Below are 17,774 nucleotides of genomic sequence, written 5' to 3'. Positions count from 1 at the left end.
AGGAAAGTACATGTAAAAAAACCCAGAAGCTGTACTCAGTGAGGAACAGGAATTTTATTTAAATCTACTTCATGCGTAAGCATGGTAGAACCCCGATTTAACTTTGGCAAATATCACAACAAAAAGAAAAAAAATAAACAAGCAGCCTATACAGAACAGTGAAAATGCCAAGGGTGTGTGGGTTCTCCACAGTTTCACTGCAGAGCAAATGGATTTAGAAGCCTCACTTTGGCTATATCATTTATAACCATTTAATTAAATAAAGGTAGTCTTTCACTATCACTTCTTGACTTCTCCAAGGTCTTCGATGCTGTCATCATCCACCTAGGGGAAAAAAAAAGCAAAACACAGCAAAGTAAATGTATTTTCTTTTTACATGTCTCATTTAATATTCACCCCTGTAAATGCAATGAGGTGTGACAGAAGTAAACAGCACCTTCCCAAATTCCCTGCTGTAAATTTTGTGTGAATGACACGTGCTCATAGGACACAGCTGAGCCTCCAGGGCTCACAATAAACACAGCCCTATGGAGTTATTTCAGAAAGAATTCCACTTGGGAAATACCAGGACAAGGGAGAGTCAGAGAAAGCATTTGCAATTACAGCTCTCAACCATCAATTTTGGTCCAACCCCAAATTAGCTCTTCTTCTGAAGCATAAGTGTGTAGGGTTTAGGATTGTTTGTTTGTTTGTTTAAATTTTGCTATATTTTAAGAGGTGTTGAAAAATAGGATGGCAATGTAAGAATACTCAGACATTCACTGTTAAGAAATGGTCACAAAGAAGCCACAGCTGGACTTATTCCGACATGCCTCCCTCACTGTAGGGTGGGAATGCAACAACTGCTCTTTTGTTTTTGTGCAACAACCTGTGCTGCCAAAGATGAAGCCCTTTTCCAAAATCATCAGAAAGTCCCAGGTTACTGGGGAAAAGTAGAGACCTGACAGAAGGAAGGGGTTATTACCTCGGGCCACTTCTCCTGGATTACATCAATAATGTCATCTGTAAAATCCCCCTGAATGATGATTTCATCTTCTCCTGTTACTGAGGCACCGCAGGAAAATTTCTGAGCAAAGAACCTTTGTGCTTCCTTAAGATCGATTTCTGTTGAGGGGAAAATGGACAGTTTAAGTACAGTCACTGACATCAAAGTATTTTCTCAAGTTTAAAGCCCAAATCTTGTTTTAACTGTTGAAAAAATAGTGGCATTTTATAGCTGAAGCTTTGCTATGCTTTCCACTGAAAGCAAAGTCTGTTGTTTACACCCAAAACATCTGACTCTACAAATCCAGCAAATGCTTCAAAGTAAAAACTGCTGAATGTCCTCTACGTGTTCTGTTCCCGTGGGCCTGTGCTGCACACACTCACCAGAAAAGCACATGCAGAAATGTTTAAAAAACACCTCCACTTCTGAACAACTCCTATGGTTATTGAACAAGTTTCTCCATAGAGGTGTTCTTTCCAGAAACATGCCCCAACACTTTTTGGGACTGGCTTCCAGCACAAAGATACCCAGTTTAGATCAAGGTCTTACTGATCCCTCAAGAGATCAGATGATGCTCTCATGGAGGAAATATGGGACATGGCTTGTTAATCCAAAAAAGGTTAAAACTTACCTTTCTTTACAGAATTTGTGATCAGTGTGTGAAGTAAGATGTTACAAATGCTAAGTGGTTGTCTGCAGCTGAACCAAAGCTGTGCAGGACAGCATTAAGCTGGTAATCATTTGACTGTCTGATTAGAAAGGCAGTTCAAGCCTTACTTTAACAGTCTCAAGAGCAGGTGAATTTAACTGCCAATAACATATTTACAGGTTTGATGGAAATGAGAGGGTTTTTTTGAAAATAAACATCTCCATAATTAAAGACAACAGACTAGTCTGAAGTCTAACAAGTGAAGCCCTGTTTCCAAAAACCCTATTTGTTTGACAAAAACACGGGAATAAGGACTTGAATAATTTATCCCTGAGGGAAGTCGGTGTACCTTTGGAACTGCTAAAAGCACCTTGGGACTTTCACCTCACACAGATAGAAGCAGGTCACCCAGTGGAATACAATCAGAAGACATATCATGAGGTTAAAGGCAGGTTAAAGTCAACTCACCAAACGTTGCCAGGCCACACACTCTGGTGACATATTTTTTCTTTGCTCTGGGAATTTTAGCTATCGTAACTTTCTGTGGCACAGTCTTCTTTTTCTGTTTTATCTGACCTCTTCCACCTTTAAAAGAGACCATAAGGTTACATGGTTAGTTAAATGGTGACACACTTCATCAAAGAAAAAAGCGTATGAGGTCAGATTTAATCCCTAAAAACAAAGAGACTGTTATCTCCCCAACTGTGTTGGTAAAAAAAAAAAGGTATTTTGCACATTGTCTCGGGTTTATTATTATTTAAGAAAGATCCCATGTCACCAAAGCTCAATATTAAGAGAAATAATAATATATACGTGTCAAATGTGCATTCAAGTATGGGTTGCACAGCAGAAACCCCACTACAATTAGCAAAAAAAGGGCTTTTCCCCACATTTTACTATCACTGTGCTTGGTCTACATTAAACTGCTCTTTCAGGAACTGTTCTTTGGTTTGTAGTCTGGGGAACAAATCGTTATTTTAATGTTTTTTACAAGTTTAACATCGCCAGGGTCTGTGCCCGAGGCAAAGCAACCTCCTCATGTTCATTCACGGGGGCCACGAGCCGGGTTACGCAGCAGGTGAAATTCTGGATATCCAAACACGACCCCAGAACAAACCAGGCACTGATTTATGAGCCAGCAGCAAACCCACACCTCTGAAATGAGGCAAAACTGCACAGCATTGAACATCACCCTTCCCACTGGCTGTTTCTAGGCCAACCTGTGGGAACACTTCACATGTGGGGCATTTATTAGGCTGGGCAAAGCATGGAAAAGTTACATTCCACTAATTAGGATTCTTCAAGGTAGATTAAGATCTCAGCTGACTTTGTGTACAGTCATCAAGTTACTCCAGGGTAACAAAGTTTGATGTTCCTGAGCATTCTCAGCATGAAAACCTAAAGAATTCAGAACAAACAAACTAAGCCCTGTGACTATTTCTTTTCCTAACACACAGCACTTTGAATTCTATATTATTATAAATTGATACCTGATAATTTTAAAGACAGTAAATTTCTGTCTTAAAATTGCCTCAGCAAATTCCTGCAGTGTCTTTGTAAGTTTAGGCTTATTTTTCCTCACCCTCTCTCTCTGCACTCAATCTTAAATCATCATATTTAACACCAGACTGTAAGTTTTCATGAAACTTTAGATGAGAAAACCCCTAAATATTTTAAACACTGTTATTTCAGAACCAAAACCCAGACTGAACACTAACAGTACCACCACACACAATAAATTAATGCTGAAAGAAAATGTCCTGAAATCCCTGGGAAAAGCATCCAAGCTACAGAACATAAATTACTGTTGTCACTAGACACTGCCTACTGACAAGGCAAACAAAACTGGTTACCAAGACACAAAAATAAAACCTCTGCTTAAAATGTGTGGCTTAAAATGTGAATCTAACTTGGTACAAATATAACTTCTGAAGCACTACTCACAATTGGCAGTGCACAAGCAAATATCTATTAATAAGAATCCCAGCACTCTGATTTATGGTGGAAAGTATGTTAATTAAACAGCAAGAACTCCAATGATAGAAGATGGAAGTGCATTTAAGTAGTTTCATATATTTTTTTTATCTTCCAAAGCTGAGTTTTGAAAATGTTTTTCATTAGCATTGCTGGGAAGAGACGTGGCTGTCAGTGGAGACACAGGTAACAGATTTAAAAGCATAAAACCAAATCCTGCTACGTGAATCCAGAGAGGGGGAAGGAACAAAGCCAAAGAGTCATGAGGCATTTAAGGAGGAAAGCAGTCTTTGTTCTGCTCTGCAAACAACCTATAAACTGCTGCTAAACAGGGCAGGAACGAGTATTCCGGGAGGAATGCCAGCTGATTTCAGTTGGGAAGAACTACTCCCTGGATAAGTGTGATAGCCGTGACAGGAACAATGAGACACAGGATGCAGGTCCCCTTTCCCTGGCTGTGCCTATCCCTGCTCTCCAACCACAGGTCACCACACCAACTGCTGCCATCAGGAGAAAGATAATCACTATCTTCTGTGCAGTCACAGCACAGCTCACAACCAAAATCCAAGGAATTCGTGCCCTGCACAAATTCCAGACCAGCGGGTGAGAAAGGGATGCCCCGAACTGCTTAGAAATCAGTACCACAATCAACTATTTAGACCTTGCCTCTCTTTTGCTTCTTCTTCTCCTCTTCTTCTCCTCCCACATTTCCTTGGCCTTCTCCAACTCCAGCTTCTTGTTTAGGTGAATTTTCTTAAGTGCATCAGAAAGGAGTGAGGGGGAAAAAGAACAAAATTAGTGGTCAGACACTCACAGCCTTGCAGGAGCAGGATGGCACAATGGTATTTTGCTACATCAGTAAACTCTGCTGAAATGCAGCAGCCCCTTGACTGACATGTGTTACATCTTCATTGCAGTACTTATGCAAATTAAATAAATGCTAATGTTTGTACTGAAATTCCAATCAAATATATTTCACAGCAGGCTCCTAAGAAAAGTATTAACTTCCACATGATACAGCAGGAAAAGGGAAGAGATGAGAACGGGACAAGCTCCAAGATTTCTGAATATGTCTGAGGGCACATATCAGCTGGAAAGCAGATGAAGATTCTTACCTACTGTAAGTTTTGCAAACTCATCTGGAAAATTCTTTTCTAACCATTGTCTGCATTTAGTCACATCAGGCATGTATTCACAGTACTAGAGAAAAATCACAAGAATGTTGTTAGTGGAGGAAAGACAAAATACATCACAAATACACCAAAATACATTTGCTATTCAGCTCAGCTATTTGTCCTTAATATGACTGAATATAAATATTAGCACATAAGAAACCTCATGTTATCCTAAGGATGACAGTGGCTGGAGCACAACTAAGAAAAGACAGAAAATATCAGGAAGAATCATCATAGTCAGGAATCACAGGACAGAAAGAAAAAATTCAGACAACAAAATAATTAACTCACCTCTGTTGGCAATGAACAGACTGGAGAAAGAAGGGGAAAAAAAGGATTAAAAAAAAAAAAAAGAACAGATTACAAAAAGTTCTCCACTTACAGCCTCAGTGTTAAGTTCCAAATCAAAGAATCAGAGAACACTCTGAGTTGGAAGGACCCACAAGGATCATCGAGTCCAACTCTTAGCCCTGCTTACATCAGAACTTCTGGTTATAATCCCACACTGGCTCAAGACCATTCCTGTATTGACGCCACTCCAGATTTTAATTCCTCTCCCATTAGACCTGTGCTCACATGCTCTGCTTTAGGATAAAACCACCCCTGCCTTTCTGCAGGACGAGATCTGAGCTCCCACCCTTCCACACCCAGAGAGCCGTCAGTCCTCTGTCTCTCAGAGGGGGAAGATCCCTTGCATTTCACCAAAAATGTTTGGGATAAAATACACAACGAAGCTGTCACAGAAAGATAACTGGAAAAGTCAAGATGACCACGGCCCAGCTTCTCAGTACAATCTGACCAAAAGGGACTCTCTCTTTCTCTCTGCCCTCACAAGCAGCACGCTGAGGGGATCTGGTGCCCTTCCAGCACTTGCCTCCGCAGTAGAGGACCCGCAGGGGGTAGTCGGAGTCCGGCCTGGCACCGCTCCTCCCGTCCCCTCTGCAGTCGGGGACCACGGGCTCGGCGACATCCGTGGCCATGTCACACGCCTGGCGGGACACAGGAGGGAAGAATCAGGACCCAAGTTCTGGGTTTGAGTTTGTGCCATCCCTCCCAGCTCAACGAGAATCCCGGAGATTGACAGACCCCAGAGAAAACGGGAGCGAGCATGAGGAGAGATCAGGGAGGAGAAAACAGGAGTCAAATAATAATGAAAAAATATGGGGGAAATGGCTACAAAAGATGCCAAACAGTATGGAATTCTAGCGCATTACTGCCATGAAACCCAGCGTAAATGAAGGAAGACTTTTAGGAAACCCACATGGAATTACAGAACACTGGATTAAGCACAATGTGAATTATCAGGTTAAATCAGTGGCATATGAACAGTGGGGGCACTGGGGATCAGGGGAGGGACCTCTCGCACAGTGGCAAAGAAAAGGGGCCATGTAAATCCGTGCCTGAAGAATTGCAATCCAAGGACACTGGCAAAAAGCCTCAAACCCCACAAAACAAGCAAACCAAACTCAGCCCACTAATGGACTCAGTGCTGGTTTGCACACACAGGTTTTCAGTCCAGGGGATTAGAAAACAGGAGTGAAGAAGGAAAGAATTTGGAATACACAAGAAGTCCCCCAGGGCTATGGGAGCAAACGGGATGTGTGAGGGGCCTTGGAGCCAGGACAAGCTGTGCTGGGCAGTGAGGAATGCTGAGGGCTCCAGAAGGGGTGAGGGTTGGGGTAGGGGGACAAGGAGAGGCACGAGATAGCCACAGCGAGGGGAAGGATCCTGGGGTATCCATGGAGACCCCAAATGGGGGAGGGAGGGTGCTGGGGGGTTATGGGGCAAAAATGAGGACAGGTCGGGGGAAAGGGTGATGGGAAACCAGACACGGTGGGATGGGGGAGCAGAGCTGCGGGAATCGGGGGATAGAGCTGAGGGGAAGGGGGAGATAGAGATGAGAGGATGGAGGAAACAGAGCTGAGGGGATGGGTGGTGGGGGCAGAGCTGAGGGGATGGATGGGTGGTGGGGGAAGAGCTGAGGGGATGGGTGGTGGTGGGGGCAGAGCTGAGGGGATGGGGGTGGCACAGAGGAGGAAATGGCACTCCGGGTACCTGAGGAGGGTCGGGCTCGCAGCGCGGGGCGGTGCCGGGGCTGAGGGAGCGGTGGGCTCCGGGTACCCGAGCGGGGAGGACGCTGCGGTACCAGCACCGGGGGGGTCCCTGCGATGAGACGGAGCTGTGCGGGAGGCGGCGGACGGGGGCTGAGCGGGGCTGGGGGCCCGGTGGCGGTCCCGGCGGTGGTGGCAGTGGCGGTGGTGGCGGTCCCGGCGGTGGTGGCAGTGGCGGTGACGGTCCCGGCGGTGGCAGTGGCGGTGCCGGCGGTCCCGGAGGCCCCTGGGGCCGCGGCGGGTCCCGCTCCCTCACCCCGCGCGCACGTGCGCCCGCCCCAGCGCCGCCGTCTCGCGAGAGGGGCGGGCACGGTGTGACCCCGCCGGGCCGCCGTACCGGGGAGGGGGCCCGCCCGAGACACTTGCTCCGCCGAGCTACGGAGCGCCGCAGCGGCCATTCCCGGCCGTGCCGCCGCCATGCCGCGGTACGCGCAGCTGGTGATGGGCCCGGCGGGCAGCGGGAAGGTGAGCGGGGAGCGGCGGTGGAGGGGGGACGTGGGCTGGGGGTGGGAGGCCCCGGGCAGCCCCTGACGGGCGTGTGTGCCTTGCAGAGCACGTACTGCTCCACCATGGTGCAGCACTGCGAGGCGCTGGGCCGCGCCGTGCAGGTGGTGAACCTGGACCCGGCGGCAGAGCTGTTCAGCTACCCCGTGATGGCAGGTGAGCCCCGGTGCGGACATCACAAGAGCGGCTGGGTCCGGTCTTGTGCCCCAAAGTGCTCAGCACCTATGTCAGATTAATGTAGTCTTGCCATGCTGCTGCCTCCCCACCCCGGGGACTGATGCTCTTGTGCCCGCTGGTGCCTAATCCCTGTATTTACCTGGGACAGTGATTAATATCTACCTGCTCGTGTCGGAACAAAGCGTGCCTACACAGAGACGATAAGGAAAGTACATCCTGACCTGACCTCGTAGTTGAGACACTTTCAAAGAGAAGAGATTCATTAGCGGGTCCGGGACCATGAAAGGAAAATCTGGGGAATGGGATGTTCCCCAGACGGGCACCAGGGACCTTCAAAAGACTCCCACTCAGATCTAGATCGGTCAGTGGAAGCATTTAGCATACACGTGTGTATTCAGGAAATGTAATGAATATGAGTTCACGAGTACAGGTCCCCGTGCACCCCATGCTGCAGTGGTGGAATGTTGGCTCTCTGACCTCCCAGGCTGTTTGGAGGGTTTATTCCCGGTGTTTGGTGTTGCCACAGACATCCGTGAGCTGATAGAGGTGGACGATGTGATGGAGGATGAATCCCTGAGGTTTGGCCCCAATGGAGGTCTGGTGTTCTGCATGGAGTACTTTGCCAACAACTTCAACTGGCTGGAGGAGAGCCTGGGGCACGTGGAGGATGATTATATATTGTTTGACTGCCCAGGTAAACACACCCCAATGTTTTGGTATCGTTTGGTATTTTATGTCACAGGATAAAATTTGCAGTGCTTTGGGGTTAGTTAGTCGTGATAATTCACTTTTTTTTGCATTATTAAGAACTGTCAGAGTCACTTCCAGATGTTTCAGGAGTGAACTCCGTCCTGGGCTGCTCTGGGTGACTGCACTGGTGTTTGGTACCAACATGTGGTGTGGGGACACTGTGGCAACTGCAAGTAACACTTAATTGGAGGTCAAGGGAGGGAAAAAAAACCCTTTTATTTCTTTTCCACTTCACCAGAGTTGCCTAAAAGAGGATGCTTTTCTGACCCGTTTTTATTTATATTAAGTGGGATTCCATGTTTATATATAACTGTGAAATACTGCTGTTTGTTTCCCATTCCTACCCATTGATATCCTGAGTGTGCCCCAGGTCAGATCGAGCTCTACACGCACCTGCCAGTGATGAAACAGCTGGTGGAGCAGCTCCAGCAGTGGGAATTCCGTGTCTGTGGAGTGTTCCTCGTGGATTCTCAGTTCATGGTGGAATCTTTCAAGGTACCCATTTGAAAGCTGTTGGAAAAGTTCATACTGATGAAGAACAAAAAGTCTGGGCCATTCAGGGAGCTGGGTTTGCCTGGAGGAGAAAATGCCAAGCCCAGGGAGATTTGTCTTCATCTGCCTCAGACGTGGGTTGCAGCAAAGAGTTCCCAGTTGGATGTAAAGAAAACCAGCACTGGGAGAGTGGTCAGACTGCAGCAGGCACAGAGATGGTGCAGTGAACGCTCATGGAGTCAAAACCTGACTGGGCAGCCTGGTCTGACTTAGAAGCTGCTCTGTTTGAGCAGCTGGAGGACCCAGATAACCTCCAGAAGTCTCTTCCATTTTAAATCCTTGAACCTCATGCGATTCCATGAGAGCCTTCTCAGATCTGGAGAGTGAGCAGGCCACCTTCCCCACTGAGCAGGAACAATCCCTGGAAGGGTTTGGGTTTTCTTAATGCCCTTTCCAGTGGCAGATCCAGATCTGCGGCTCCAAAAATAGGTGGGATACTTGGCACCTCCCTTTTCCAACAGGAAACTCCTCATATCCCAACTCCTCATATGGCTTTGTGTCCATGTTCCATATATTCATTACTAGATTTGGTCTGGGGTTGAGTGTGCTGGGTTTGTGTTTTTCTGTACTTTAATACATCATTTTTCATTCTCTTTTCAGTTTATCTCTGGAATTCTGGCAGCACTCAGTGCAATGATCTCTTTAGAGATTCCACAGATTAACATCATGACCAAAATGGACTTGCTGAGCAAGAAAGCCAAGAAGGAAATAGAAAAGTAAGTCCCAAAAAATTATTTACTCTGTAGTGTGATACATTGAGGCAAAGTTCACTCAAAATTTAGTCTAATGTTTCCCACAATTTAAACATCCTCTTCTGAAATGGGACAAGATGGATTTGGTTTATATTAAACATAGTCTTTAAACAGCTGAATAGGACGCTTACAGTTTAGTCAGAGTCAAAAGAACAGCTCCATGTTTGTACTGATCTTTGGATTTTTCTGTAAATAATCATCTTGGATCTCTTGTGTCATTCTAAATGACAGACTTTCAGTGTTAATGATGACTTTTGTTTCTCCCAGGTACTTAGACCCAGACATGTATTCTATGATTGAAGATTCTACAAATATATTGAAAAGCAAAAGGTTTAAAAAGCTGACTAAATCTATATGTGGACTGGTAGGTATATTACTTTTGAACTGGTATCCTTAAATTCAATATCACTTTTTGCCTGTTTTAACTCAGCTCTTTATTTTTTCAGATTAGCATCAGCTTCTTGATGCTGTTGATACTAAACTCTCGATATTTAGATTGTAGCCAATGCATTTCCTGGGAACCCTTTGGGAAATGTTTTTTTCTACTGTGTAGAACTCAGATGTCCTGAGTGGGGAATTGCCACTGTTCTGCAGCGTGGCTTTAAGTGGTATTTTAGCAGTGCAGACACGTGTGGTTTGAGGAGGTGGCTCAAAAGTGCTGTGACTGAGAGTTAACTTACTGCATTTTGGTTTGGCTCCTCCCCCCAGATTGATGACTACGGAATGGTTCGATTTCTGCCTTTCGACCGCTCCGACGAGGAAAGCATCCACATCGTCCTGCAGCACATTGACTGCACCATCCAGTACGGAGAGGACCTGGAGTTTAAGGAGCCAAAGGTAAGGGGATTCTGGGGAGGAGATGAAGAAATTTAAAAAGGATCCACAATATAAATATGTTCTTTGCCTTGCTGATAAATTATTGTCTCAGTACGGTTCAGAGCAGCCCATCTTTAGTCTGTTGGTGGCAATGCCTGGATCGCCTTCATTTACAGTTAAAAAAGTGGAATTCTTTAATAGCATCTTGCATATGCAGATTGATCAAAGGGTTGTGTTTGAAAGTAATGCTTTAGGTTTCCGACATCAACAGAATTTTAACTTTCAAATGTCAGAAAAGACTATTGATATCACTATGATTTTTTCCTGCCTGACTGTTCAAACTCTCCTGATAATTCCTGTGTGCAACCCATGTGAGACAGAGATTAGAAATAAATTCTGTTGTGTAAAATACATCATAGAAGACTGTGTTAAAATCTGTTCCAAGCCTTCTCTAGTTTTATTATTCAGCTCATAAAACCTAAGGAACAAGTCCAGTGCTTTTATTCCATTTTTAAATTCATTTTTGACTCTTCTGTACTGCAGAATACTTGGATCTAGATTTTAACCTATATATAAAGTTTGTATTTTTCTGTTTTCTCTTTGGCAGGAATGTGAAGAAGATAAATCTGCTCTTGTGGATGAATACTTTCAGGATCGTGTGGATGAGTAAAAAAAAAATCCATTCAAACTGGGAGGAAAATACTTTCTTTGTGGTAAAAATTAAAAATGAAAAAAAAAAATCCCAACCCCTCCACAAACACACTTAAATGTTTTATCTGTAAGATAACTAATATTTATAGTGAACAGTGAGTTACATGACCTCAAAACTATTTTAATAAACAGTTTTTTATTCTTGTGTGTGTATGTGTTATAAAATATATAGGCCAGTGTTAGCACATATAAAAGTTCCCCTCATACAGATATATCTCATTTCAGCATAGGAATGCTTGAAACAAATTCATGATTTGCCAGACAGACAAAGCTGAGTCTAAGTATGTTGCTTAGTAGTTAGTTTCATTACTTTAATGAAATGACTTTAAGTGGTTTATTCATCGATAACATCTTCAGTACAGTGTAACACTTAAAGAAAGAAAATCACCTTAAACTCAGTGAGGATCTTGTGAAATTGATGTCATTTTGTAGGAGCAGCTTGGTCAGTAGATGTCTGAGTGTGAGGATTCCCCTTAATGGGAACCAAACCAAGGAGTGAATACTTGGAGGCAACTGCACTTACCTGACCCTGGGGTGAGAGCAGCTTGGCAGAGCTGAGCTTTGTAGTTTCTCGCTTCTAGTCTGGAAGGTGTAATTTTTTTTCTTATTCAGGGGTAGGGTTGTTCTTATGTCTGTTTAAATAAAAGGTTCACTATTGATATGGTGCTTATTTTTGAAGTAAGGATCTGCTTTTTCTGAAGCACAGCCAGAACTGGGAGAAAGGTTCAACAGAGCAGCAAATCCTGCATGTTTAGTGGAAAAGGGTTCCCAAAAATCCCTACGTGGCAGAACTTGATGTGACTAAATTAAACCACTCAAACACTGGGGCAACTTGGATCACTTAACTCACCTCCAGACTGACACATCCTTGGGCCAAGTTGAAAGGACAAAGCCCAGCCCTGCAGTTGGATTACTCTGACTCACCTTCCAACCCTCCCCATTTTTTCGCCCCGACTCATGCCATGAATCATTTACCAGGGGCAAATTCAGCATGCTAGGTTGTAGGGAAGGTTATGGCTTGATAGTAATAGGAGTGTGCACCTGAATATATTGTACCCCTGTGAACACAACGTTTTGTCCTTCCTTACACCGGGGCAGCCGAGTGCCCTGTGCAGCCGGCTGCCTTTGCACCAGGTCAGAGCAGGAGACCCTCCAGGAGCTCTGGAAATGCGCAGGACAGTGAACCAGCTGCGAGCAAAGCATCCCCGATGCGCTCTTGTGATGCTGACATGGCCGAGACTGGAGCTCACCTCTCAGATGTCAGCGTGGCTGGAAAAGAAAAGGGTGGCACGGAGTGACCGAGGAGGGGTTACCTGCAGTGCTGGCCACAGCAAAGGCAGAGAGAGAGGGAAACCCCATAGGATGGTAAAAAGCAAAGTCCCCAGCAGAGCGTGCTTTCAAAGGCCCTTCCCAGCGCGGGCAGCGCCCGGGCAGAGCGGTGCCTGCCGCGATCCCTTCCTGGTGCGGTGCCCCCGGGGCGGTGCAGGCTCCGCTTCCGCGCTCGCACCGCCTCTGCCGCTGCCTCATTTCCTGCAGCGGGGGCGGAGGGAGCTCTGTGTTCGCTCACTTGGACGTTCGCCCGCTCCCCTCCCGCCCGGCCCCGCCGAGCCGCCTCCTGCCCTTCGAGATGCCGGTGAGCGGCGGGTGCGACGGCGGGCCGGGGAAGGGGCTCCGCGGCGGGGTCTGGCTGGGGGGAAGAGGGGCTGGGAGCCCTGCGGAGAGAGGGGGAAGGCTCGTATGGGAGGCTGCTGCAAGGCCAGCGCCCTCTTTTTCTTCCTCTTCCTCCCTCTGGCAGGGATCCACCCGCAGCCGGGAGGGTGGGACCCGGCGCCAGCGGGGCAGAGGGTGGTCAGAGCAATACCTGGCTCTGCCTTTGTTCACACCACCTTCCCCTGGGTCGAATAAACTGCTTTTTACACCCTGTCACATCCTTCTCTGCCCCCCCCCCCAAAAAAAAAAACAAACCTGGGCTGGGAGGAGGTGAAGGATTCCCAGTGGGATGGCACAGCACGGTGGGAACATTTGGAAAGTGTTCCAAAATAATAATCTTATCAGTTGAAATCGGTTTTCCAGAAAGAATCTGTCATATGCAGAAAGCCTTTTTTTTTTTTTTTTTTACTTAAACCAGTTTTAGAGTGCACTGAAAGGCCTTTATTTTTGAGTGTGCTAAGCCTGGTTTTATTTATAATTATCTACTATTATTAGCTAGACATGGAAATAAGATACATAATTTTTAAAAGACCAACTCGTTTTCAGTGAACTACACAGGGCCCCCCAGATGGGGTCAGGGAGCCAGGGGGGATGAACTGTGCCTGCAGATCAGCCACATGGATTTTATCCTGTCTCCCACCACCACGACTGCAAGTGGTGCCAGTGCTGATGCTCTCCTGGCATTGACAAGAATGGCATCAAGTTCTGGGCCTTATTAGAAAACAGTGTTTGTGCAGGGAAACATTGCTGGGAGCATCGCAACGAACTAGACTGTGACTCCTGTTTGTGCAGACACAGGGGATGTGATTGCACAGGATCAATAACCAGCTTTCCCCCTGTCCTAGGCTTACCACTCCACATTAATGGACTCGGACACCAAGCTAGTTGGGAACATGGCACTGTTACCCATCAGAAGCCAGTTCAAGGGCCCAGCACCTCGGGAAAGTAAGTTTATAATAATGTCTGAAAACCTGCCTGGATGTGGCTCCTCATCTCACGGGTTGCTCCAAGAGCAAGAGGGACAAGAGGAGTCAGCGGTGGGAAATGGAGAGGTTTGCAGTTTGTAGAGGAGGAAAGAAGTTCTCAAATAGTTAAGCTGTGCAGGTTGAGGTTTTTGGGGAGGATGTGATGGTGTGAACCCTCCGTGTCGGAGGAAGTGGGGGTTCAGCTACAGAGAACTCGCTCTGGTCTGTGGCTGGAGACACTCAGCTGCTCCGGAGCCCAGGAGTGGGACAGGCAGCACTCAAGGAGTGGGACAGGCACTTCCACCTCAGGGTGAGGAGCTGCAAAAATTGATCCTTTCATGCTCTTAAAACTCTGAGGATTTACTCAGCTGGTAGAAAAATGAGGAACTGCTGAATTTGCTGCTGTTTGTGAAGAGAGATAGCACAGGGGAAGGAGAATAAGGGAGTTAAAGCACCTAATAAGAGTAGGAAGCTTAAATGTTTCAGTCTGAGCTCCTCAGTGTTTCACATGTTCTCTGTTACACAGTGCTGACTTCTGCTTTTTGTATTGCCTTTGCAATAATGCTTATTTATGTATTTCAGTGAGTAAAAGTTATGACAAATGAAGTGTAACAGTGCAGTGTTTAACTCTGTATTTCTTTTTTGTTAGCTAAGGACACTGATATCATAGATGAAGCCATCTACTACTTCAAAGCTAATGTTTTCTTCAAAAATTACGAAATTAAGGTAGTTTTTTTTAATATACTCTGCTTGTAGTAGTTCTTTGGGAGGTTGGTGCTGTGAATATAAATTTATTTTCAAGGAAATAATTCTATTAGATCACAAAATTTCCCCTTCCACTTAATCTTTAAAGCTGGGTAGATGTCTTGAATTGCAAGTCCCTCTCTCATGGGGAAACTAGGCCAAAATGGCTTGAACTCATTCTTGTTTCAGACTTTTATCAGTTCCACAAAGTGTCCCTTAATCTAAGAGTTCCTGGGCTCTGTGCTTGCTCTTGTTGTGCAGAACGAGGCTGACAGAACACTGATCTACGTCACCCTCTACATTTCTGAGTGCCTGAAGAAGCTGCAAAAGGTAAGAAAAGTGAATTTCTGTGCAGGAGGGAAACAGAGTCTGTTCTGGGGATTGTACTCAGGAAAGGATTTCCTGATATTCTCCTCCCAGTGACACAAACAATCCTGGTCACGGCAGTCCCAGCTGTCAGAGCCACAGATACTCCAAGGCTGTGTATGTTATGTTGCTCTTCTTGATGAGTTTTTAAGCGTTACAGATTGGTAAAATATTTGGGTCTAATGCTCCCTCAGCTTTTGTTTGTAACTGCTAATCCATTGTTTGCCTGGTTCTTCCAGTGTAACTCCAAAGGCCAAGGAGAGAAAGAAATGTACACACTAGGAATCACTAACTTCCCAATCCCTGGGGAGCCTGGCTTTCCACTTAATGCCATTTACGCCAAACCTGCCAACAAGCAGGAGGAAGGTAAGGCTGATCCAGCCCCTCTGTCAGCTGCATTTCTGTGACTGCAATTAGGAAAATTACCGTTAAAACTGGATTTTCTAAATACGTGGTCTGTCCTCCGAAGGCAGCACAAGCTGGATTTTCTGACCTCAAGGGCCCAGTGACTCCCCTGGATCCATGGATCCAACACAACAAATTTATAGGGTCCAGGAATACCTTTTGCATCAGGTAATCCCAGCTAAACCCTAGTAATGGAGCTCAAGCCAGAATAGGAAGGCCACAATAATGAGCAAAGGTGACTGAGAGAAGAAAACAGTTTGGATGATACTTTTTACTGGTAAAAATGTCTTAAAAATTCCAAATATTGCTGTAAATTGAGCAAACCAACTCAGCCAGCTGGCGAGCACGTGCAGATGAGAAACTCTCTCCTGAAGCAGTGCTATCTGATGCCTCCCTGTAAAATCCAGTCTGACTCAGCTGCTCCCCAGTTTACCCTGGTTTCCCTGTGCTGCTTTCAGAGGTGATGAGGGCCTACCTGCAGCAGCTGAGGCAAGAGACCGGCCTTCGCCTCTGCGAAAAAGTGTTTGATCCTCAAAGTGACAAGCCCAGCAAGGTGAATGACTCTAAAGTCACTATTTTATCCATCAGATGGAAAATACTTTTGCATATTTTCTGACTTTGTGCTTCCTTTTGCAGTGGTGGATCTGCTTTGTGAAGAGGCAGTTCATGAACAAGAGTCTCTCAGGCCCTGGGCAGTGAAGAGGCAAAGTGGCAACAACTTTAAGTGTTTCCACAGCAAGATGTTCCTGTCTTTTGCCTTTGTTTTGGATGCATTTTGTACCAGGGAAGAACTAACTGCTTATGAAGAAAAAAAAAAAAAAAACAAACCTGTCAATGAGGGGTGAAGGGGGAGGGGGAGAGCAAAAAGATAAGTTGTGTAAGCAAAAATTATTAAGCTGGTGCTTAATAAGTGATTTTCTACACGCTGTTTCAGATGCAACCTGCTTTGTTGTTGTGGCTACAGCATCTAAAACAGCACTGGTATTTAAGAGAAGAAATGGGCCTGCTGTGGGGCAAGGGAGCTGTGTCATTGCTCTGCTGGCTGGAGTCAGTGTCAGTGTCCAGGGCAAACAGACCTCTCATGCCGCGTTGTCCATGAAGTGATTTTTACACTGTATTCATTAAACTTCGCTTGTAATTAATGTGGTAACTGCTGTGTGCCCCATGGACAATTTTCAGGGAAATCAGAGAGGTGGGTTTTTTGTGAAAGGACCTGCTCTGGTGAGGAACTCCCCTGCAGAGCCTCCAGCCCTGGGGTCCCAGCACTGGAAGAACATGGAGCTGTTGGAGCGAGTCCAGAGGAGGCACCGAGGTGATCAGAGGGCTGGAGCAGCTCTGCTGGGAGGGAACTGGAATTGTTCAGCCTGGAGAAGAGAAGCTCTGGGGTAACCTAAATGTGGCTTTTCAGTACCTGAAGGGAACTTACAGGAAAGGTGGGGAGAGATTGTTTACAAGGGCCTGGAGTGACAGGACAAGGGGGAATGGCTTCACACGGACAGAGGTTTAGATTAGATATTAGGAAAAAATCCTTCCCTGTGAGGGTGGGGAGGCCCTGGCACAGGTTGCCCAGAGAAGCTGTGGCTGCCACATCCCTGGAAGTGTCCAGGCTGGACGGGGCTTGGAGCAACCTGGGCTAGTGGAAGGTGTCCCTGCCCATGGCAGGGGGTTGGAACGAGGTGATCTTCAAGGTCCCTTCCAACCCAAACCATTCTCTGATATTTATGATTATTGTGTAACATTATTCAGTAGAAAGTGAATAATTCCTACTGAAAACAGCGGGATTGATGCAGGAGCTGCAGTTTCAGCATTTTACCTGTTTATTTAGCAGGTCTGTCTTCACAGAGCTGTGCTCCACTGTACTAAAGTGCATTCCAATGGTACTGCAGGCAGATCCCACACAGCTGGGTCTGTGGCTGCCTTCCTGGATTCAAACACACCCAAACTCGTAAAAACTGGCTGTTCTGTCAGTTGGATGGTTTCTGGAAGAACACAAGTCCAAGTTTGGTTTGTTCAGTTTTTTTTCCTTCATGGCAGTGCTGGTCTCACTGACACCACACAGCACCAGCGCACTTTTAGTGTTACCTGAAGCCCAGTGCTGGTGATGTTTTGCTGCCTGGCGTGTTTGTTTGGCTGAGAGCTGTACGTACTCCTCTCCAAACAGCAGTGAAGGCATGTCCAAACTAAAAGCTCCCACTTTAGGCTGCAGCAGCCAGCAGAAAGTATTCTCAGGACCAGGGGCAGACTCCGGAGCAGGGGGGAGGCACAGGGAGCATGTGTCTTCCATGGGAGACACAGAACCGAGCAAGTGCGAGGGGATCCCCTCAGACCTGATGCCTGAACCCGCCCTCCCTTCAGATCCCCCTGTCTCCCCTCACACCCCCTGTCTCCCCTCAGATCCCCTGTCTCCCCTCACATCCCCTGTCTCCCC

The 17,774-nt window shown here is 46.2% G+C and overlaps 4 protein-coding genes and 1 long non-coding RNA gene across 5 annotated transcripts; 2 read left to right on the top strand and 3 right to left on the bottom strand.

Moving 5' to 3' along the window:
• Positions 1-35: 35 nt before the first annotated feature.
• DENR (density regulated re-initiation and release factor) lies at positions 36-7,124 on the bottom strand. The gene is made up of 8 exons (XM_050318106.1): positions 6,839-7,124; positions 5,658-5,772; positions 5,075-5,094; positions 4,724-4,808; positions 4,275-4,361; positions 2,103-2,219; positions 965-1,104; positions 36-324 (listed from the first exon to the last, which is right to left on the bottom strand). The coding sequence occupies exons 2-8, from the start codon at positions 5,761-5,763 to the stop codon at positions 280-282; spliced, it is 600 nt and encodes a 199-aa protein (XP_050174063.1). The 5' UTR covers positions 5,764-5,772; positions 6,839-7,124; the 3' UTR covers positions 36-279.
• Positions 5,765-7,313, bottom strand: LOC126641755 (translation initiation factor IF-2-like). The gene is made up of 2 exons (XM_050318771.1): positions 6,839-7,313; positions 5,765-5,772 (listed from the first exon to the last, which is right to left on the bottom strand). The coding sequence occupies exons 1-2, from the start codon at positions 7,311-7,313 to the stop codon at positions 5,765-5,767; spliced, it is 483 nt and encodes a 160-aa protein (XP_050174728.1).
• GPN3 (GPN-loop GTPase 3) lies at positions 7,239-11,297 on the top strand. Its single transcript, XM_050318105.1, has 8 exons — positions 7,239-7,359; positions 7,446-7,554; positions 8,102-8,269; positions 8,696-8,820; positions 9,478-9,593; positions 9,897-9,993; positions 10,338-10,466; positions 11,053-11,297. Exons 1-8 carry the CDS (start codon positions 7,312-7,314, stop codon positions 11,113-11,115), a joined length of 855 nt encoding a protein of 284 aa, XP_050174062.1. The 5' UTR covers positions 7,239-7,311; the 3' UTR covers positions 11,116-11,297.
• On the bottom strand, positions 8,718-17,685 carry LOC126641420 (uncharacterized). Its single transcript, XR_007629251.1, has 4 exons — positions 17,429-17,685; positions 17,160-17,325; positions 10,310-12,425; positions 8,718-8,835 (listed from the first exon to the last, which is right to left on the bottom strand). It is a non-coding gene; the product is annotated as an uncharacterized LOC126641420 (long non-coding RNA).
• ARPC3 (actin related protein 2/3 complex subunit 3) lies at positions 12,648-16,496 on the top strand. The gene is made up of 7 exons (XM_050318108.1): positions 12,648-12,789; positions 13,712-13,811; positions 14,481-14,557; positions 14,837-14,905; positions 15,181-15,307; positions 15,805-15,899; positions 15,983-16,496. Exons 1-7 carry the CDS (start codon positions 12,784-12,786, stop codon positions 16,043-16,045), a joined length of 537 nt encoding a protein of 178 aa, XP_050174065.1. The 5' UTR covers positions 12,648-12,783; the 3' UTR covers positions 16,046-16,496.
• Positions 17,686-17,774: the final 89 nt, after the last annotated feature.

Source organism: Myiozetetes cayanensis, unplaced genomic scaffold (assembly GCF_022539395.1).
Source record: "Myiozetetes cayanensis isolate MyiCay16 unplaced genomic scaffold, myiCay2020 scf21, whole genome shotgun sequence".
Classification (NCBI taxonomy): domain Eukaryota; kingdom Metazoa; phylum Chordata; class Aves; order Passeriformes; family Tyrannidae; genus Myiozetetes; species Myiozetetes cayanensis.
This window is presented reverse-complemented; position numbering and strand designations above follow the sequence as displayed.